We start from the raw sequence: 23,056 nt of genomic DNA, 5'->3' as shown, positions 1-23,056 counted from the left end.
GGCCTGCCTCTTTTCTGCAGCTCTCCAAGAGGAGTCTAGTGGGAGCGGCGATTAATCTCACGTTATCACGGGTCCAGGTCTCCTTTTAACCAGACTTCACCTGCTCACAAAGCCCAGCGTCCACCCCGCACCTCGGCCTCGCCCGGTCTCTGTCTGTGGCCCCGATCTGCGGAGGTATTCAGAGGCAACTGCTTTCTATGGCACTTAGGAGCCAAACGTCTTTTGCAGTTCTGAGAACTGAAAGGTTTTGCTCTAGCTAAAGTCCTTGGGTTTGATATTTGGGTGGCGTTTCATGCCCGGGGACGCACCCAACGATCAGGGGGTCACTTCTGGCCTGCAGCGCTCTGACCCTCGACTCCGCCACGGGACCGTCCCGAAGCAGCAGGAAGTTCTACCACCAAGAGTGAGGGTTTTTAACGCTACGAGTGTGGGGGGAAAGTCAGTTGGGTGTAGCTACTTCAGTGTCAGGGATGCAATGAGACCTTCCAGCCTTGGGACATGCACTCCGGCTGTCCCAGGCTTTAGAGACGTTTTTATTCTTATTATTTATAGTTTTCATTCATTTTTCCAAATACAACACATGCCGAAATACCAAAGTCCTCATAAAAGTTCTTTATAGACTGGATATTTGAAGCATCTGACACCGTGCCTTTAATTAATTTCATTTATTTATTACAGTCACAACTAAAGGCCCTGATTTGTGCCAGGCTCTGCAGAACCACAAATCGGCTGAGATCGGGGCCCCGTCACGCCGGGCACTGCCCAGAGACACTTAGACTGAGATCAGTGCTGCCCAGACACACAGTGACCGAGATCAGGGCCCCGTTGCACCGGGCGCTGCATGGTAACTGAGGCAGAGCAAGTGGGAGGTGGGGAGGGAAGGTGTTAATTGGCCATGTGTTATTATTTCCTTTATTGATTACTACAGTATATTGGGGGTGGTTGCATGTGTGCTTCTGCCCTCTCCTGGATACAATCAGAAGTGCTCCTGTGTGTCACAGACCCCTCTACAGCTTTCTGCTAATGGAGATTCCCCTTTGCCTCCTGGCCGGGGGGGAAGCAGGGCAGAAGCTGGGTTCTGTCCATGCTGAGTGATGCTGCGACCCACCCAAATTCCTAGGCAGTGATTTCCTCCGTCCAGTGACCTCACATTTGCATGGCACTTGTTCAACCACAGATCAAAGCACAGCCCCCTCCATCCCACCCCTGAACAAGTGGCTTGAGATCTCAGTGAGACGAGACAAGCCACAGGCCGGGGGTGGTGGCAGGGGGCGGGAAACAGCTGCTGTGTGGGGCTGAGCAGCCCAGGAAAGGGCGAGGCGGGCCGTGCATGGGCGTGGCAGATCTTTGCACCAGCCTGAGCCCACCTCCCAGGGAAGAGGGGGCAGCTGATGGGCTCTGCGTTCTCTGCCCCCCCCCCAACCCCCAAAGGCCACAGGTGCTACGGGGCAGCTCCCAGTGACCACACTCGCTAAGCCAGACCCCCAGCCCAAGGATCAGCCCCCCTGTTGCAGATCCACCAGCCCTGTGGGGGGGAAGGGGGGCTGCCTCCACCACTGGGAGTGGGAGGGGGCCATGGGCCAATAGGTTTTGGGACTCTGCCCGCCGTGGGACAGCGCTGCAAATATTTAGACGGGGGGGATTAGCCGGCAGCTGCGTGGGGGAGGCTAGAGGGGGATTAATTCAGCAAAGAAACTATTTACATTGGGCTCAGTGGGCTCTGGCATCAGCTCCGGCACCCGGATCTCAGTGGGGAGCAGAGCCAGACAGGACAGGGACAAGCCGGGGCGTTGGGGCACCAGCCAGAGGGCAGAATGGGCACAGGAGGCAGAGGAAGGGGAGGAATGGGGCAGGGAAACTGAGGCAATTGGGGGCACAAACAACCCCCAGGCCACCCCATGGCATCCAGGCATGTAGCTCTGATGATGCTCCTCAATCCCAACCCACAGCCCCCCCATGTTATCCCAGCCCTGGGCTCCCCCCCACACAGAGCTCTGCCGACCGCCCTCAATCCCAACCCACAGCCCCCCTATGTTATCCCAGCCCTGGGCTCCTCCCCCACACAGCTCTGCCGACGCCCCTTAATCCCAACCCCAGCCCCCCCACGTTATCCCAGCCCTGGGCTCCCCCACAGCTCTGCCAACGCTCCCCACTCCCACACACTCTAATACAAATTGACTGGGAAGCGCCTCTGTTAAATTATCTTTAATAAGGAGGATGGAGGCATTTAATTGCGAGTGCCATTAACGAGCCAGAGGCCAGACTGTGCCATTCCCACAAGGGGGGGTGCATATAGCCCAGCCACACCCAGCCATGTAATCCCTGTGCCCCTCTCCACCCCCCATTTCGATCATGCCCAGGGTATGGGGGGGAATCAGAGTCGGGATCAAAATCCCCCCTTTTCCCCATGACCTGGTATCCCCCCCACCAGGGTGCTTGGCCTCCAGCACCAGCTTCCATCTTCTGGCCTCTGGGGGGGTATGAAACGTCCTTTATACCCTACCTGGGGGGCATCCACGCCCCTCCCCCCAGGTCCCTCTGCCCCACACCGGGAGGGGCGTCTCCCCCGCTTGGCCCCCTTAGCTCATGCTCTGTCCTGTCTCGCACTGCCACCGCTCCTCCAGTCACGGCCCCACCCAGCCGGGTGCCCTGGGTCTCCTCTTCATCCTCTGTAGCAGGTGGGTGGGGTTGGGGACGGAGAGTCCCAGGTGCCCACTGGGCCCCCTTGCCCGGCGATGTCATGGTGCCCACAGCAGGGCCCGTGGCAGGGCTCCTGGAGGTGTCCATGGTGCCCACGGCAGGGCCCGTGGCTGGTGCTCGGTGCCCACGGTGCAGGGCCTGGCGGTGCCCGCATGGTGCCCGGGGCCCACGTCTCAGCAGGAGAAGTTGGCCTGGAAGGGGATGCTGTCCAGCCTGCAGGACTCCGGGCTCCGGCGCCCGGCCCAGGGCCAGCAAAGCAGCGTGCGCAGGCTCCGGAAGACGGCCTTACGGAACAGGATGAAGATCCAGGGGTCCAGGATGGGGTTGAGGGCGCTGAAGCGAAAGGCTACCATGTCGCCCTTCTCGTAGCCATCTGGGGCCAGGCCGCCGATGTAGGCACGGATCTGGGGGGAGAGGGGAGGTTACAGCCACTGCCTGTGGGGGTGTGGGGAGGATGATGTTAGAAGAGGCTACAAGGTGGGATGGAGCTGAGGAGGGGATGCAAAGCAGGAGGGGCCAGGGGCCTTTCGGGGCCCTGCGGGGGGGTATTCAGCTCTGGGACCTTTTAAGCCCTCTGGAGCTGGGGATAAAACCCAGGAGTCCTGGCTCCCAGCCCCTCAGCTCTAACCAGTAGACCTCACTCCCCTCCCTGGAGCTGGGGATAGAACCCAGGAATCCTGGCTCCCCGCCCCCCATCTCTAACCAGTAGCCCCCACTTTTCCCAGAGCCACCAGGGGGCACTGTCAGGAGTGTCCCCAGCTGCTGCCCCCCGTGGGTGCCTGTGTGCTTAGGCTCTCTGCTCTCTAGCTGCATGTGATGGGGCGGGGGCGGGGGGGTTACAACCCCTCTCCAAAAAAACTGGGGCCATATTACCCTCCAGTGACTGGTCTGCCCGAGGAACAGAGTCTGCTACAGCTGCTTGCTGGGGGAGCTGTTCCTTTATCTCAAGCAGCAGAGCATCTGCTGAAAGCCCCAGGCTCAAACAAGACTGGATTTACCCCCTACCCCAAGGCTCCGCCCCCTTGCTCTGGCTCCTCCTCCTCCTGGCAGAGGCAGGGGCTCCCGTCTCCTCCCAGTGCTCACCCCAGCGGCTGGGGTGTCTCTCCTTGCAGGGAGAGGGGGCTGGGCCCAGTGCGCTCCTCTCCTCCTTCCCCACACAGAGCACTGGGGCTGGGAATTAGCACCGGGGTGCACAGGGCAGCTCCCCCTCGGAGCAATCAGCTCAGGCTCTCTGCAAACCCCAGCAGCGTCGCTGCACCGTTTACACCTGTGTCACATTGCAGAGCCTTTCTCGCCAACCCCACGGTCTGGAAACACCTGTTTAAATATTTTTATTGGCCCTGGGATCAGGAGAATCCAGGAGCTGGGGCCCTGGGCGTGGCCTTATCTGGCCCTGACTTCAAACCCCCCAGAGACCCAAGCCAGCTCACTGATCAATCTGAAGGAGGGATTCACAGATTTCAAGGCCAGAAGGGTCCATTGTGATCATCTAGAACGACCCCCTGTATGACACAGACCAGGGAATGGCTGCACAATAATCCCTAGAGCAGATCTCTTCGACACCCAGCCCACCTTGATTTAATCCTTGTCAGTGCCAGGGAATCCACCACAACCCTGTTCCCAGGGTTAATGACTCTCACCGTTAAAAACTGACCCCGTATTTCTGGTCTGAATTTGTCCCTCTTCAACTATCAGCCATCGGATCGTGTTTGACCTTCCTCTGCTAGACTGAAGAGCCCGTTATTCAATATTTGTTCCCTATGTCAGTACGGATAGCCTGGGATGAAGTCCCCACTTCACTTTCTCCTTGTTAAACTAAATACATCAAGCTCCTTGCATCTCTCACTACGAGGCAGGTTTTCTAACCCTCTGATCATTCTCGTGGCTCTTCTCTGATCCCTCTCCAATTTATCAATGTCCTCCTTGAATTCTGGGCCCCAGAACTGGACACAGGATCCCAGCAGTGGTCACGCCAGGGCCAAACATGGAGGGAAAATCACCTCTCTGCTCCTACCCGCTACTCCCCTGTTCATACACCCCAGGATCACATTAACTCTTTCGGTCCCGGCGCCACACTGGGAGTTCCCGTGCTGCTGATTCTCCACCATGACCCCTAAATGTTTTTAAGAGTCGCTGCTTCTCCCCATCCCCTCCATAAGTGCGGCTGACATTCTCTGTTCCCAGATCGATACAGTCACATTTATCCAGGTTAAAACCCGTATTGTCAGCCTGCGCCCAGTGACCTAGATCGCTCTGTGCCTGTGACCCCCATTTGGGTGCCCTCTGCAAACTTTATCAGGGAGGATTTCATGGTTTATTTCAGGCCATCGATAACCAAGTTAAGCAGCGAGGGGCCAGGAACTGATCCCTGCGGGACCCCACTGGAAACGTCCCACGGACAGTTCCATTTGGCGACCCCTCTGCAGGCTTTGAATCCGTTTAACGTGGGCCCGTTTGTCGTGTGGCCCCAAGTCACAGATGGGGCAGGGGAGGCCGCCCACTGCTTTGGGTCTGTCAGTGATCAGAGCCCGGGTCCAATGAGCCGACTATCCCGCTCCTGACCCTTGTGCCTGGCTGCTGTTTCCACCCCGTGGAGCGGCCTTGCCGGGCCGTGATACCCCACCCCTTCACTGGAGGCTATTTCTGGCCCATCCTAGCCTCTTGGTGCTGGAGTACATGCAGGCTCCCCACTCCTCACCCACGGGGCCCCCCCAGAGCAGGGTCCAGCCTCAGGGGGCCCATTCACACCTCAGCCCAGCTCCCGACATTATCCTCCTTCCAGCAGATGTGGGGTGAAGGGGGGACATGTCAGGCTCTGCACTTGGAGGGGGGCCAGGAGATCTGGGCTCTGTCTGCATAACCCCCCCCCCCACACACACACACACACACATTGGGCAATAGCTGCCCTCGCTGGTCATGGATAGATCCTCACGTGTAACCCGGGCCGGGGGGGGGCCTTGGACAGCTGTTAGCGGATAATGGTGATGAACACTCTGGGTTAGCCAGGATTAATGGCAACAGGATCAGCTGAGAAGGGGGGGCTGAGGCCCCAGGGCGCCCAGGAGCACAAGCAGATAGGGTCAGTGAGTGGACAAATGTGGGCAGCATCTGTCCACAAAGCACCCGGTGAGACGCAGGCAGGGAAACTGAGGCACAGGGAGCTGTAACCCCCCCCACCACCACAAGGCCAGTGGTGAGGCTGCCTCCCAAGGCTACACACTTCTGTGCTCCACCCTTGCTGGATCAGGCCAGGGGCCACGGAGCCCAGTATCCCGTCCCCGACACCAGCTAGCTCCCAAGCAGACAGCCCCCTAGCAGACAATGATGGGATAACCTAAGCCCAGGGGTTACCCCTCTGCCCCTTGCACTTTCCCCTCCCCCCTCTTTATTCATGGCCTCTCCCAGGTGCGTATTAATCAAGCTGGACCCTTAAAGCCCCAGGGGGGGAAGGAGGGAGGGAAGGATGGAAAGAAGCATCCCCCCACTCCTCCCCAGAGCCAGGAGCATCCCCCAGGTGTGCTGGCAGCCATGCCCCGGCACTGGGCGAGAGCCCACATGAGTGCGCCCAGGGCTGCTCCCCCCCGCTGGGCAGCCAGCACCCAGCACGGAGGGGAGGCACTTGCTGGGGACCCTCTGCACCCCTGTGCTGTCAGTGCCCCCGCAGCCCTGGTAGGATCACCCCCTGCCGGGCCCCTCCACTCAGCCACGAATATAGCTCCCTGCGCCGTCAGCGCTTCCTGCCCTGTGGGGAGCACTCCGGCTAGGCCCGAGGACTCGTTCCCAGGCCCAGCCCCCTCGGTTTCCACCGAGACCACTCATGCAAACTGGGGCTGAGCCATGCCGTGATTCCCCAGCGCCTGCCCGGCTGCACCACGCTCCCCCCTAGGCCCATCCAGGGGGTGCCCCAAAGATTCTACCCTCTCCTCCCATCGAGCGGGGTCCCCCACAGCAACAAGGACCCAGCCACTGGGGGGAGGGGGGGAGGGGTAACCAGCGTCTCTATGGGACTGGTGGCTATCGCCAGGGGAAAAGAGTGGAAACGATCCCCGGCACTTGCTAACGACACTTTGTGCCTCAAAGGGCGCCTTTGAAAACCATCCCTTGTACAGCCCCTGGTTCTTGTTTGTGTCAGTCTGCCCGGGAAGGCAGACCCGGCTGCAGGGAGACCCCCTTGCCCACCCTGGGGTGAATCCAGAGTCGCTCCACGGAACTGCATGGGGGCGGACAAATTGGATCCCAGGCAGGCCGGAGGGCATTCCCTGGGGAGGTAACTGACTAGTCTTCAAAAAATGCCACTCAACTGAAAGGGGGGAGGGGGTTGAGTGTGGAAGGGGGGCGGGGAGTCCCAGATCCCGGCCCGCTGGGAACACTGAGTGCTAAACAGCTCGCAGAGGCGAGCAGACGCAAGAATCCGTATCACTCAGGGCAACATCCTAGGAGAGGAAACAGCCTCATCACAGGGGCGAGAGGGACCGGGGCATGGGAGGAAGGAGATTACTGCCCTGGAACCATAAACCCTAACCAGGGAAAGGGACTGAATGGAGAACTCAACCCTTATCTGCAGGCCCCTTCCACACAGGCTCCCAGCACGGCAGCAGCTTCCCCCGCTCGCCCGTGGGGAGAGAGACAGGAAGGCTTCTGGGGGCGTTCACCACCAGGGTGCCTTGCTTTACCCCAGCTGGGGATCTGGCCCATTGGTTCCAGATTTACACCACAAACTACGAATAACAGGGGAGACAGACAGAGGAGGGAGCAGAAGGCAACAATGGGCAGAGACTCCATCAGGTGGAGTCTTGCCACCAAGATCAACTGACTCTGTCTAAAAGCTCCTCTCTATCTTGACCACCAGATATGGCCTGAGCGGGACTCGCAGGAGATGGGCGCCTGGACAGGACTTTCATAGCATTTAAGTCCAGAAGAGACCCTAGATCTTCCAGTCACAGTCCCTCTAGGACTCCAGATGCCCCAACATATATCCCATTGTCTCCCTCCTCCTACTTAACACATTCCTGTTAAATTTAATGCCAGGCCCCTCGTTAAATTCAATGGGCGGACAGCTCCCATCCGTCCCCAGCCAAATTCCCTTCTTAAGAAGCAGCGGATTGTAAATAAACATCCCTTTCTTTGCCATCAGAGCAGAAACTGGCCAGAAATGGACTCTCCAGAGACCTGAAACTGACCGATTCTCATGGCGCTGGCTGAGGAAAAAGGAGAAGAAAATCCAACAATGAAAGAACAGAAGTGGTGAGAAAAGGGCTGTTGGTTCGGGGGGTCGGGGGAGGGGACGGGGGGAAGGTTCTAACTGGACTGTCTGTGAAAGTTTCATGACTTTTGACCAAGTGATTTTGTTTGTTTCTTTCTTTTAAGGACAGGGCCACAACCCGGATCTCTGACAACAGGGTGTGAACGGGCAGTAATCAGGAATCAGGACAGGCCCCATGTCAATCCAGAACGGCCCACTGAAGGCGGAGGATATAGACCAGTGTAAATCAGAAATCAAGGCACTGAAACCAGCAGGCCTAATTCTCTTCTCCCGGGGGCGCAGCTCAGGAGTGACTCCGCTGAAATCAGCGGAGTTGCAGTTCAGGTCTCTTGATGCCTGCTCATGTCCTTTGTAAGGAAGAGGGTGATTCATGCCCCAGGGAGAGCGCAGATGGACACCCCACGTGATCGATGGTGAAAGAGAAACAGAGCAGAACGTGGCTGCAAAGGAAATGGTATCTCAACCTCCCTCCGTCAGCCGCTGCTCTCAGTCACCCCAAGGTAAAACCCAAGGAAATCAGTGACACTCAAGTGATACAGAAGAATGGGGAGTAAGACCAGAATCAGGCCCAGAGGCTGCAGAACGGGAGAAGAAGCCAGTGCATGTGGCCAGGAAGCGTCACTTGCACCAACGCGAATGTGCAAGGGGAATACAACATGCACGCTGGGGGCGGAAGCGAAGCAAGGACAACAACCAGAAAGGAGGGAATCAAATTAAGTTGCTCGTACACAGATGCACGCACGTGCACACGTACACCCCCGCCCGTCCAGATGCACACACACGGGGATGCACAAACACACACGTGCATGCATGCACACACGTACACCCCCACCCGTCCAGATGCACGCGCACACACAAGGCTGCACGAACACACCCGCACATGCACACGCATGCCCCCGCTCACTCACGCAGGGGGCGTATTTCTTCTCCGCCCTGCACCTTGCAAACCAGTGCAAAACGAGTGTGAAATGCTGCCCAGCCAATCTGGGGTTCGCTCTTGACCCTCACCTTGCCCAGGTGCGGATGGCAGGGGAGAGTCACCCCTAGCAAACTCAGGTCTGGTTAAAAACACCTGAAAGGAGGTTTTTAAAAACCGTGTAGTTGGCTGCCGACTGCCATTCAGCGGATTCTCTGGCCGGAGAAACTAGAGGGGCTGATTTTAGTTGGGCATCACTGCACGGGGGTCAGCGGGTGACCCCCTCATTTGCACCCAGTGGGAGCAAAAGGAGAATAGGGGCGCAGCTCCCCCATTGCTCACCCCGCGGGCGTGGAAGGAGGGCCCTGGTGGCCTAGATGTGACCAGCCTCAGGCCCTCTGGTCCTCGCCCTCTCTATTTAAAGGCTCAGTCTGGAAAGGCAAGTAAACGAATGGTTGAGAGGCTGTAATTTATAGCCCCGGGAGGAAAAGTGAACCCAAGGAGGAAAGGATGAATCACGCTGGGAGAGATGGGAGAGACAGGCAGGTGCGTGCACGTTGGGGGTTCCCGACATGCCAAGGCGGGCAGAGCAGAGGCCCCAATCCCATTAGTTATTGGGCCAGAGCGGGGTCAATCTACATAGCTCAGAGGACTCCAGAGGCGCTAAGGCTGGGGATCGGGCCCGCCGTGGGCTTGTTGGTGTTGGCAGAGCTCCAGGAGCCAGCCGGGGGAAGCGATAGGAAGGAAAGGCAATATTGAAACAGGTGAAGGAAACATGGCGTGGGGCCAGCCAACAGGCACTGTCAGCGCCAGGCGGGCCATAAGCAGGGCGGGTTTGGAAGGATGGAGAGCGTGTTGGGAGCCGCATTCAGTGAGACGCCCCATGGCAACGTTTGCTCAAGGCGGCGTGGGATCCCATGAGCTGCCGGGACCACAGCAAACCCTGTAACAAGCCCACAGCCCTTCCTGGCTACAGAGCCACTGCAGCCGATCAGACCAGCTTCTAAAGCCCAAATGTCCGGTACCTGAGTTACAGGGAAATCACCATCAGCTGGGTGCAGTACCGGGGCTATGACACATGGATGAACAGTTCTGATTTCCTCCACTAGGAGGCAACAGTGATATCACACACACTCACATGGAAGGGGTTGGACTTTGTAACTAACATGGATGGGGTAGTACTTTATACTAACATGCCATCTCTCAGCCCAGAGCCCTCACTCACTTTGTAAAGGTCGGGGGCCCCACTCCTCTTGCCATCTCCGTTTCATAAATAGGGGGAGCCATGGCATGGCATGGGGAACTGACCTGCCGAAAACCACCCAGCAGAGCCGGGAACAGAACCCAGGAGTCCTGACTCCCAGCCCCCCGATCTAACCTCTAGTCCTCACTCTCCTTGAGCTGGGGATAGAACCCAGGAGTCCTGGCTGCTGGCCCTCCCTGCTCTAACCCCTAGACCCCACTCCCCTCCCAGAGCTAGGGACAGAACCCAGACCTGTGCTGCATGTACTAGACCAGAATTTCTCAACCCATGGGTCGTGACTCAGAACACATCAAAGGGTCACAAGGCTCTGGGGGGCTATTTGCAGAGCTCACCCCACCCGCAGGCACCCCAGAGATTGCAACGCCCAGAGCGGGCAGCCGAGCCCAGCCAGCTCCATGGGACGGGAGCCACAGGAGCTGCAGCTGTGGTCTGCCCAGTGCACTGCGTGTACATGTGAGAAACATTTTGCCAGGTGATTTCTGCACTAAAGCCATGTACGGGGTCGCGACAGGCCAGCGAGGCTGGGAACTGCTGTTCCAACCCGCACGCTGCTCCCGCACGCCTTGCAGCTCTCTGCCAGCCAGGCTCCTCGCCTTCCCACCCCAATGTTGGTTTAACAATCAGGGAACAATAAGCAGCTTGTTGGCCCCGTAATCACCCCCAGGATTTGCTTTTCTGATTGTTAAACGAGGAGCACAGCAGGATTCGAAGCCCTAGATCCGGTGGGCAAGGAGAGCCTATGCCAGGACACTGGCCCGAGCACTCACTCCTGGATCCAGTGTGCAACGGTGGCCTGCAGCCTCCCCCATGAGCGTGACCCTGATATGAGCCCCCTCAGCACCCCACAGGAGCGGCCACTGAAATCGGTGGAGTTAAGGAGGGGATCAGGCCCGTACCCTCCACCCCTCAAGAGCTGGGAGGGGGACAGCGACCCTGCCCACCACACACACACACTTTCCCGCCCCTGACTCTCATCCCCCAAACCAGCACACAGGCCTTCACCCTAGGGGCTGCACTGGTGCATTCTGGGATCCCAGCTGCACCCAGGCCCAAGGGATTTGGGGGTCCTAGCCCCAGAGAGACGCACTGCATTGTGGGAGAGGCTAGTGGAGCTGAATTTAAGCCCAGCCACACATGGGAAACCCTGGCAGGTGGCATGAGCTCGGCGGGGCCCGAGCTAAAGGCCTGGTCCCCAACACCTGGGACACCTGCCCCGCAGGGGCGGCTGTGCTGGTGTCACAAGATCCCGACGTCCCTGGAAACTTCTTCTTGCAACCGCTTGGTTCTTAGTGGAGATGGGACTTTCCTCCCCAAGCCCACAGCTGTTTGCGGTAACATTTCAATAGAACAGATCAGGAAAATACTCCAGGTTTCCCCTTCCCCCTGCTGGATTTTAAACAACTCCCCCCTCCCTCTTTTGCACCTGAAATCTCCGATCCTTTCCCCCTGTGGATCACAGAATCACCCCCACCACCCCAGAAAGGCTCATGCCAAGATGTAAATCCTGATCTCCGGCCATTTTGCTGATACGCAGCAGGGAGTCTCAGCTGCCTGGAATCTGCCCCCACCCTGTATTCCCAGGAAAGAGAAGGAGCAGGAGCAAAGTGGTCAGTGCAGGTGGCTGCATCTTAAGGGCCTCGCATGGGAGAGAACCACGGCATCTGCCCCATGCCACTTAGAAGGATCACAGCCCAGCCACCCTTCACCTGCAGGGTGACAAACAAAACTTCCCATAGCGTGACTTGCGGCTGCGAGGTCTGCCTGAGTCTGCAGGCAGCCTGAGCCGCTGGCTCCAAGAGGGGTGAACATCTCTAGCATCAATTTGCTCACTGGGTGTTAACCCTGGAGTCTAATGAGGACACTCCAATAGGTCTGACGCTCCCTGCTTCAAGCAACCTGGGCTGTCTCTATTTATGAGTCTGCCTTCTCTCACAGCTCCTCAACTGCAGACACATGCAAAAAATCTTAATTCAAGGCATCCATCCATCCATCCGCAGTATTATCAATCAGCCATCCATCATATCCCCTCTGTTTGTACCTTGGTGGACAAATACACTTAGCAAGAGACAGACAGACAGAGAGGTGTATATGGGGGAGGATATATCTAGGCAGTTAGATAAATGAATGTAGTGACACACAGAGGGATGGATGGGCGTGCAGAAGGACAGCTACCGTGCCCCGCCCCAGAAGTGGCTGCATTGCAGTGCTGGGGTGGTGGATTCCTGGTTTTATGAAGAGCCCATGAGGGTCCCTCCCCAGTTTCCTGCTGTCTACAGCACCTGCTGCTTTTTCTCTAGGGCCCGAGTCTGGGCTCAGCTCCCAGCCCCTCAGAATTCATCAGCACCCCGAGACGCTGCGGGGAGGGATGGCCATGGGCTTGAGAGGACTCCCCTGGTCATCCGCTCAGTTTTCCCGTCAGCCCAAGGGTGTTCCCCTCATTCATCTCTCCAGAGCCCTGGGGCCCTGCAGCCGGGAGCCCACAGCCTCCCTGACACCCCCTGACAGACAGACACCCCTTCCCCCCTGCATCTAGAACTTCCCTGACAACCCCTCCCCGACAGACCTACTCCTCTTGGCGCCCATCGAATTCCTGACAACCCCACTCTTGCCAGACCCCCCTTCCCGCCCAGGAGCCTACAGGATATCCCTGTCACACATGCACGCACACAACCTGACAACGCCCCCCACCCCCCCTCCAATGGATCCACACACACACACACCCCAGGAGCCTACGGAATACCTCAAAAGATTCACAACCCCCTTCCCCGATGGATCCACCCCCGCAGGAACCTCCCTGACCCACCCCCCAACCACCCAGGTCAGCCGGGGGTGGGGGGGGGGTAGTGTTCCATCTAGGGAGTGTGATGTGAAAAAGCCAGGAGGAGGGCAGAGAAGAGATGGGGCGAGCAGCACCTTGGGCCCATGGGCAAACAGAGCCTGGGAACTGGGCCCAGCTGTGTTTGTCTTGGCCCCGTGTCCAATCCCTGAGCCCGGCTCCCTTGGGGCGCCCAGAGTAGCTTGGAGCCTGGCCCAGCCAGCCCGGCTGGAAGGGATCGAGTCTTCAACAGCAGTGGCGCGATGAGGGGCCTCAGCTGCTCTGATCCCGGGGAGTGCCTCGGCAAATACTGGGACAGCCAGCCAGGATCCTCTGCCCTGGCCAGGAGTCGCTGGCAGCCACTCATGGCCTCCCCAAGCCCACTCCCCAGTCCCCAGCCCAGGAGCTCTCCCCAACCTCCCCTAGGGGCATCCTCAGCCTAATGACACACAGCCTCCCCAACCCAGGGTGTCGGACTTCCCAGTGCCCTCCAGGATCCCAAGGATTCACAGTCCCCTTCCACCCTGCTCTAACCACTAGACCCCACTCCCTTCCCAGAGCCAGGGATAGAACCCAGGAGTCCTGGCTCCCAGCCCCCCACCGCTGCTCTCACCACTCCCAGAGCAAGCACTTACCGTGAGGGGCAGGGAGCAGATGACGAAGATGATGGTCATGAGGGCCAACAGGACCAGGTGATCCACCTCTTCCTCGCCTTGGCTGAGCCAGCTTTTGCCGCGGCGCTGGGCCGGCCCCAGAGACCCGCGCCGGGCCCGCTGCTTGCGGTACATCTGGCAGAGGCTGACGATGACGGAGCCATTGCAGAGGAAGATGGCGAGGATGAGGAAGGCCATGAGGGTGGCGTAGGTGAGCGAGAAGGCGGCGGTGCCCGGCTGGCCGGATGCCATCTCCACGAAGCACCAGGTGCCAGGGCAGTATTGTTTGTGCCGCCCCACGCCCAGCAAGGGCAAGCAGCAGAAGAGGGCGCTGAAGGCGTAGACGGCCGGCAGGGCCAGCTTGGCCCAGCCGCGCCCGTTGTGCTGGGAGTAGAAGTAGGGGTGGCTGATGGCCAGGCACCGCTCCACCGCCATGGCGCAGAGGATGAGCATGGAGGCCAGGCCGAAGAAGGTCATGGCAAAGGCGAAGAGCTGGCATAGGCTCCGGCCGCCCTCCGCCAGGCCCAGCAGGGAGGCGTTGTGGGCATAGCTGACAAAGACCACAGGGCTGAGGAAGCAGGTGCCCAGGAGGTCGGTGGCAGCCAGGCCGGTCACCAGGATGCAGAAGGCCGAGGACTTGGAGCGCAGCTCCTTGCGGTGCACGCCCAGGATGGCCAGCGCCACCACGTTGCCGGCCACGCCGGCCGAGAACATCAAGGAGCTCAGCACCGGGCTGCCGTCTTCCCGCAGCTGGGTGGTATTGGCACACAGGTCGGCCAGGGGCCCCAGGGAGGGCGACGCCAAGGGACCCGGGCTCTTCTGCAGGAGGAGCATCGGCAGGGGCAGGACTCCCGGGTTCGGTTCCTAGCTCAGGGAGGGGAGTGGGGTCTAATGGGTGAGAGCGGCGGGTGGGGGGTGCTGGGAGTCAGGACTCCTGGGTTCTGTCCCAAGCGTGGGAGGGGAGTGGGATGGAGTAGTTAGAGCAGGGGGCAATGAGAGCCAGGACTCCTGGGGTCTACCCCTGGCTTTGGGAAGGGAGCAGGGTCTAGTGGTTTGAGCAGGGTGGGGGGCTAGGAGCCAGGACTCCTGGGTTCTATCCCCTGCTCTGGGAACGGAGCAGGGTCTAGTGGTTTGAGCAGGGTGGGGGACTGGGAGCCAGGACTCCTGGGTTCTATCCCCTGCTCTGGGAACGGAGCAGGGTCTAGTGGTTTGAGCAGGGTGGGGGACTGGGAGCCAGGACTCCTGGGTTCTATCCCCTGCTCTGGGAACGGAGCAGGGTCTAGTGGTTTGAGCAGGGTGGGGGACTGGGAGCCAGGACTCCTGGGTTCTATCCCGGGCTCAAGGGCACCTGTAGATGAGACGCGCCCGCGTGGGACCCCCGGAGATCCGCGTCCTGCAGACGCCGCTGGCTCGGATCAGCCCACGACTCTCCGGCAGCGTCTGGGAAGCGGCTTCTGCTCCTCACCCGGCTGCGGAGCGGGGAGGAGCCGGCCCAGGGCGGGGCTGTCACTGCCCACTTGTTTCCTTTATTTGAACTGGGGGGCGGGGACCAGCTGCCAACATCAGCCCCGGGACAGCGGCCCTTGGCCCCCCGCCCGTCCTGGGCCGGGCGCAGGGGGCTCGAACTGTGGCGCAGCCAGGGAGGGGGCACCCAGAGCGGGGTGGAGGGGGTGCATGGGGGGGAGAGAGGGATCGAGAGGGGTGTATGGGGGGCTAGAGGCGGTGTATGGGGAAGACAGATAGATGGGGTGTATGGGGGGAGAGAGGGGTGTGTGCCAGGGTGGAGGGGGTTTATGTGGGAGAGAGACAGAGGGGGTGTATGGGGGGAGAGCTAGATGGATGGGTGTATATGGGGAGGGAGAGACGTGGGGGAGGTATGTGGATGAAGAAATAGCTAATAACAATCCCTGGCTCTTTTCACTGGGCCTCAAAGCACTTTACAAAGGAGGTATCATTGTCCCCATTTGATAGATGGGGAAACTGAGGCACAGGGACCTGTCCGAGGTCACCCCGCAGGCCAGTCTCCGGCGGCCCAGCCATGTTCCCGCAGCGGGGCGCCTCAGGGTCGCAGGGCCACCACCAGCCGGCCGGAGGGGAGACGACGTGGGCGACTTGGACGGGAGCGTGGGCCCGAAGCCACAGCCCAGAGTGGCTCTCGCAGCCTGACGCAGAAGCAGGACAAGTGATTTGAACGCCCCGCTAACGCCCTAGAGGGAGGATAGGTGGGTAACGCCGGAGAGGGGCGGATGGAGAGCGGAGAGTGTGGAAAGGGAAAGGCATTCACCATCAGATCCCCTCTGACTCCAGACGACTGCGGGCGGGGGGAGGTTGCGGCCCTCCGGACTCCCCCTTTTCTGTGTCAGGGTCGTAGTAATTCAACCCTGGAGTACGTCCGAGCCGAGCCCCAGCTGGCGTAGATCAATCCGGCTCCCTTGGAACCTGCGGGGCCAGATCTCCAGCTGGTACAAAGGGGTGGCACCCCCGTTGCAATCAACGAGCCAGATCCCCAGCCCCTCTGCAGTCCCTTGAATAGACTAACCCTATTTACACCAGCTGAGGATTTGGCCCAGGACCCCCTTCTGTGCTCGCGTCCTGCCAATATTCCAGAGCCTGGTTTTTATCAGCAGATTACAGGAAACATCAAATGCGCCAGATCCAATTCTCCACCCTTTCCCCACAACCAACGGAGCCAGCCGGTTCTCTCCTCACAGCCCTCGCCCCACCACCCAGGGGCTGGATCAGAGCCAGCACCCTCTAGAGGGCCCATTCTCCAGAGCCCACCCCGGGCAACTTTCCATCATGCCCTGCGAAGTCACAGATCAGGCACCCAGCACCCCGCTCTTTGATGGGGGGGTGGGGGGAGGAAGGTGCCTGGACATCCAGACCAAGCACTCTTTGTGCCAGGCTCAGCTGAGTCTAATCACAGGTGCGGGGGGTTCTGTGGGACCCAGGGACCCAGAGAGCATCTCCCCGCTCAGCCACGGGGGAGGAGGGTGAGTCAGCAAACACCTGCCCTGGTCTGGAGACAGATTCCCAGTCTCAGCAGCAGCAGCAGCTGTGGGGTAGAGCTTCCATGCGCTCTGGACAATGTTCAGAGTCAGATTGTTTGGGCCATCTGACGTATCCAGCAACACAGAGAGATCCAGAGATACGAGTCTTATTTATTAAGTGGATTACGGTGACACCAAAAGCCCCCACCTAAGATTGGGGCACCATCCTGCTGGGTGCTGCCCAGATACACAGTGACCGAGATCGGGAGCCCCATCACGCCAGGCGCTGCCCAGACACACAGTGACCGAGATCGGGGGCCCGTCGCGCCGGGCGCTGCCCAGACATGGGTGTGTGCACACACGCGTACACACTCTCAGATCTGGGGCCCTACTTCTCCAGGTGCTGCACACACATAGTGAGACAACTCCAAAGATCTCACAATCAACATCGCCAAAGGGTGGGAGTGTAAACAGGCCCAGAGTTAGGGCAGGCTTGCCAAGGTCAGTGTCAGAGCCAGCCAACTGGGAAAACCGAGGCACTAACTTTGGTTGGATGAATGAAAAATTTCAAGAAACATTAATGAGTTTCCTCTTAGTAAACTACAGTCAAAGGGAGAATAGTCTTAGACATAGCCTGCTCTGTGGGAGGGGACATCGCCCAGGAGCACTTGCCCAGAAAAGCCCCAGTGCGGGGAGTGGGCGGCTGTTTGGATGCGATACAGTGACAGAAAACGTTGATGCCGTTTTGGGAGCTGCCTAGAGCCCTCCCAGGCTGGAGAAGAGAGCAGCGTCCCTCCTGCCCTATCTGGCATTGAGCAGACCCTCCCGTTGGGGTCTGGTGCCCAGCTCTGAGCCCCTTCGATCCCAGAGTCCCTCACTCTACAGTGCTGACGGCTGTCATGTACTCTGGGGCATTTTGTGACCAGAAGGGAGCGAGCTGATGGGCAGTCAAGGTGCTCCAAGGGCTGGATTGATAGATGGGGAGACATGAAAAGAATTTGGGGTCTGATTCTCATTCAGTCTCAGGCCTCCTGGGCTGCATGAAGAGGCCTTAAATTGAGCATAATTTACAACCCCTTTACAGGGCCAGAGCCTGGTCTACACACCGCTTTTGTCCTGGTCTAGAGACTTCGGGTGTGATCAGGTCCTGGATCCATCACTTTGCTATTCAGGGTGCACCCACACCTGGGATACTGTGTACCATTCGGGTCACCCCCATCTCAGCAAAGAGATATTAGAACAGGAAAAAGTACAGAGATGGGCAACAAAAATGATTTAAGGCTCTGGAACAACTTCCATGTGAGGAGAGATTAAAAAAACAGGAACTGTTTAGCTTGGAAAAGCGACAATCGACGGGGGATATGAGCAAGGTCTGTAAAACTATGACTGGTGTGGAGAAAATGAAGTGGGAAGAGTTATTTACCTCTTCATATTACACAAACAAGGGGTCACCCCCGCAAAATAATAGGCAGCAGATTTAAAACAAACAGAAGGAACTGCTTCTTCACCCAAAGCACTGTCAACCTGTGGAACTCCTTGCCAGGGGATGTTGTGAAGGAAGTATCACTGGGCTCAAAACAAGAATGAGCTAGGCTCCTGGAGGACAGGTTTATCAGCAGCTATTAGCCAAGATGGTCAGGGACGCAACCCCATGCTCTGGGTGTTCCTAAACCTCTGACTGCCAGAAGCTGGGACTGGACAACAGAGGATGGATCACTCGATAATTGCCCTCTTCTGGTCATTCCCTCTGAAGCCCGGGGAAAGTTCTGGCTGAGCAGCAGAAAAAACATCCTGCTGGCAAGAGGGGGGATCAGGGCCCGCAGGGATGGGGTGGAAACTACCAGCTCAGCAGAGCCAACCTCAGTAGTGAAGCAGAAGTGCGCTGACCCAGCTCAGCAGAAAGGGAGCGCCACATACAGGTTGTCCAGGTGATTTATGGGTCCAGTGCGTGCCTGCTTGCAGCACTGGAACATAGCACCCCAGAGCCAGACCCTCAGCCAGCGTGAACCCTACACCAGCTGAAGACCTGCTCCCCGCGAGTATGCAGAAGATCATCCATACGCCTGGGGACACTGAGGGGGGAATGACACACGAGAGGTCACTGGCAGAGTCAGGAAAAGAACCCAGGAGTCCTGACTCCCAGTCGGTGTGTTCTAACCACTGCACCCCACTCTCCTCCCAGGGCTGGATATAGATCCCAGGAGTCCTGACTCCCAGTTCCCCCACCCACTTGAATAGGGTGACCAGGTGTCCCGATTTTATAGGGACAGTTCCGATTTTGGGGTCTTTTTCTTAGATAGGCTCATATTACCCCCCACCCTCTGTCCCAATTTTTCACACTTGCTGTCAGGTCACCCTACACTCAAACCACTAGACCCCACACCCCTCCCCGAGCTGGGGATAGATCCCAGAAAGCCTGCCTCCCAGCCCCTCCCTAACCTGATGGGGGACAAGCAAGCACTCAGCACCTGATCAGTGCCGAGGTGCAGAGGGGGAAGCCCTGGATGCAGCAGACCCAGATGGGGCTGTACTGTGGTGGGGGGCCAGAAACTCCCTCTGCCTGTAGCGGGTGGGGGCCATCAGCACACCACTCTTCCCCTCCCGCTCCCCGCAAAAGCCTGGATAAAAGCCGAAGCCTCCTTCTGCCCATGGCGTGGGCGGCTGAGCCCGGCACACGAGCCCCCAGGGCCTATCTCCTGGAGCCAGTCGCTGCCGGCAGAACCGCTGAGCTGGACTGCAGCCACCCAGCCACTCTCGCCGCCAGCAAGGGGGCCAAATCCCGCCCTGGCGCAAACCCACCCAGCTCCGCGGGGCAGCACGATTTACACCCGCGGGGGCTGGGCGGGGGGGAGGTGGAATCTGGCCCCACGTCATGTGGCTTGAAGCGAGATGTTTACGGGCACTAAATAATTAAGCAGCAAGTTCCTCCCCCCCCCCCCCAGAGATATAACAATAATTTCATTTACAGTGGGAGAAACAGGCTAGCTCATGATCTCATGGCAGAGCCGAGTTGCGTACCTGGGAGTCCTGGCTTTCAGCTCTAACCACTAGACCCCACTCCTCTCCCAGCGTGGGGGAAGAGAATCCAGGAGTCCTGGCTCCCAGCCCCCCTGCTCTGACCACTAGACACCACTCACCTCCCAGAGCAGGGAGCACAACCCAGGAGTCCTGGATCTCAGTCGCCCGCTCATACTCAGTGTGTCCAACGGAAGGACGCCCTTTCACACCAGCCGGGGATCCGACCCCTTTGGCCCCAATGGAGCAATGGCCGATTTAATCCAGCTGGGGATCTGGCCCCAATGCAGCCCCACAGAGCTTCGCTCACTACTGAGCTACAGCTCCTCTGGGGTGGAGCCCAGCAGCTGTTTAACGGCAAGAGCCCAATTGCTGGAGGAGGGGGGAAACTCACCCCAGTGTGAACCAGGAGTAGCTTCATGGAAACTCAAACCCAGTGTCAACTAGGAGTCACTTCTTGGAAACTCAAACCCAGTGTAAACCTGGAGTAGCTCCACTGAAACTCAACCCAGCATCAACTAGGAGTCACTTAATGGAAACTCAACCCCAGTGTAAACCGGGAGTAGCTCCACTGAAACTCAACCCAGCGTCAACAAGGAGTCACTTCATAGAAACTGAAACCCAGTGTAAACCAGGAGTAGCTCCACTGAAACTCAACCCAGCGTCAACGAGGAGTCACTTCATGGAAACTCAGCCCCAGTGTAAACCAAGCATGACTTCATGGCAACTCCACCTATCTTTAACAATGAGAGTTTTTCTCCCGATGGCTCTTTGAGCATTTGAGTGAAATCAGCATTAACAAAAAGGAACCAATTTGAACAGTGGGGAGGAAAATCCCCGGCTGCTCTGATTTCACTTCTCTGGTATTTCCTACCTGGTCTTTATCTGCCCAGAGCAACAGCCGAGGCCTGAATCTGTAATGTTTTAAAAAACAAACAAAGAGCAAAAAAAGCCCCTTTCTTTTCCCCTCCTGGCTTCCCACATGCAACACCCTGGAGCTGTCACGGCAGCTGACAATCCCCCAGGGTGCAGAGCTGCACCCTCCACCCCCCCCCACCCCCCCACATTAGCTGGCGGGCACAGGATCCTTCCATGGTTGAATCTGCCTGCTGCAGGCTGGCACAATGTACCAGAATAGGGCCGTTCAGGGCCATGTAAACAGCCCCCTTATCTCTCCTGACTTCTTTCCCACCGCACCCTCCCAGCGATGAGATCCCGACACCTCCTCCTTCTGCACCCTCCCTCCTCCCGCCCTGTCTCCTGCCCCCACTGGCCTTAAAGTCTCTTTATTTGCCTAAAAATGATCACCTCCGTTCCACTGGTACAACAGTAACCTCGGCCAGTAGCCCAACCCTGTGGCAGCACTCCTTTCGGGCTACAGCCCGGGGTGAGCCAGCCTTCAGCCAACACCCATGGCCCCAGCACATCACTGCCCTCTACCACCTGGGATCAGATACACTCATCCTTGGGTCAGAGACCCTATACTGCCATCAGCTAATGGGGATTCTTCTCAAGCTCCGGGGACCGGGTCTTTGAATCAGGTGATGGTTTATCTTAGCCCCTGAGTGTGCATGGCATAGCGGCATCGCAGGAAGCCCTAGGTCCCTGGGGATCGCTTAGAAGTGCTGAATTGGGCAGACAACGAGGCTCCCGGAGGACAGGGGAGGGCGCTGCCGGGTTTAGAGCAGCCAGAGCGTGAGGGGCAGAGCTGGGATTCTGTGGGGAGGGCTCTCAATAGTGGGGTGGGAGGTGTGGGCAGAGAGCCAAATGGCAATTAGAGATAACGAGTGGGAATCTATGGGGGAGGGAGAAGTATGCGGGGAGGGGGGGCATCTGGAGCAGAGAAAGTGGCCTGGGAAGGCTTGGGGCTGGGGTGGGATCTGGGGCAGAGAGGCCCAAGCCTGGAGAACAAAAGGGGTCCTGGATCAGAGGCCTTGGGGGTGGGGGGACACCCCGTTTCCAGTTGCTGATGACCCAGGCCAGCTCCTGGCTGCAAGCTGCTGATCCAGCAAAGCCGTTAGCTTCTCCAGAGCGGTAGCCAGGGCTCTGACCCAGGGTGCTGGGGCCGGGTGAGTCATAGAATCATAGAATCATAGAATATAAGGGTTGGAAGGGACCCCAGAAGGTCATCTAGTCCAACCCCCTGCTCAAAGCAGGACCAATTCCCAGTTAAATCATCCCAGCCAGGGCTTTGTCAAGCCTGACCTTAAAAACCTCTAAGGAAGGAGATTCTACCACCTCCCTAGGTAACGCATTCCAGTGTTTCACCACCCTCATAGTGAAAAAGTTTTTCCTAATATCCAATCTAAACCTCCCCCACTGTAACTTGAGACCATTACTCCTCGTTCTGTCATCTGATACCATTGAGAACAGTCTAGAGCCATCCTCTTTGGAACCCCCTTTCAGGTAGTCCCTATGGAATAACAAGGCAAATAGGCCTGAGACAGGGAGCGAATAAACCCGGAGCTGCCCTGCCCCGGTTAACAGAGGGGCTGGATTCCACCCGTTCCGGAGTTCTGCGGATCCACCCGGCCCTGGCCGTCCGCGCTCCGGGTCCCGCCATCGGACGCATCCCCCAGTGGGGCTGGGTTCTCCCCCCACACACTGGGCACCTCAGCCAGAGGATGCCAGGGCTGAGCTCTAGATCTGAGCCCCCCAGGCCATGCCACCACTGCTAGATGCTTCCACCGCCCGCTCTGAGCCCCCACCTCCCACAGTCAATGGGGAGCCGGTCCCCTGTATGCCTTAGCGAGTGACCGTCACTGCTTCCCTGACGGCCCAGTCCCGTTCAGCCCTCCATGCACATGCACACGCACACACGCACACACTGACAGATACACGCAGACACGCACGCACTGACACACACTGACACACACACGCACAGACACACACGCACACACTGACAGATACACACAGACACGCACGCACTGACACACACTGACACACACACACACAGACACACACGCACACACTGACAGATACACGCAGACACACACACAGACACGCACACACTGACAGATACACACAGACATGCAGACGCACAGACACACACGCACACACTGACAGATACACACAGACACGCACTCACAGACACACACAGACACGCACACGCACAGACACACACGCACACACTGACAGATACAGACACACAGACATGCACACACTGACAGAAACACACAGACACGCAGACGCGCACACAGACGCGCACACACTGACAGATACACACAGACACAGACACGCACACAGACACACACACACAGATGCACACACACACTGACAGAAACACACAGACACACAGATGCGCACACACAGACACGCACGCACTGACAGATACGTGCACACACTGTGACGAAGTGGGACTGTTCTTAATGTTTCCTCTGAATAGTGTGGGGGTGCCTCAGTTTCCCCTAGGCAGTTCTTAAGTATCTAGGGGGTGGAGT

The 23,056-nt window shown here is 58.3% G+C and overlaps 1 protein-coding gene across 1 annotated transcript; it reads right to left on the bottom strand.

Annotated features, from left to right (window-relative positions):
• Positions 1–2,190: 2,190 nt before the first annotated feature.
• PTGIR (prostaglandin I2 receptor) lies at positions 2,191–15,134 on the bottom strand. Its single transcript, XM_048833316.2, has 2 exons — positions 13,594–15,134; positions 2,191–3,104 (listed from the first exon to the last, which is right to left on the bottom strand). Exons 1-2 carry the CDS (start codon positions 14,443–14,445, stop codon positions 2,874–2,876), a joined length of 1,083 nt encoding a protein of 360 aa, XP_048689273.1. The 5' UTR covers positions 14,446–15,134; the 3' UTR covers positions 2,191–2,873.
• Between the last annotated feature and the right edge of the window lie 7,922 nt (positions 15,135–23,056).

The sequence above is a fragment of the Caretta caretta genome, chromosome 23, assembly GCF_965140235.1.
Source record: "Caretta caretta isolate rCarCar2 chromosome 23, rCarCar1.hap1, whole genome shotgun sequence".
Classification (NCBI taxonomy): Eukaryota; Metazoa; Chordata; order Testudines; family Cheloniidae; genus Caretta; species Caretta caretta.
This window is presented reverse-complemented; position numbering and strand designations above follow the sequence as displayed.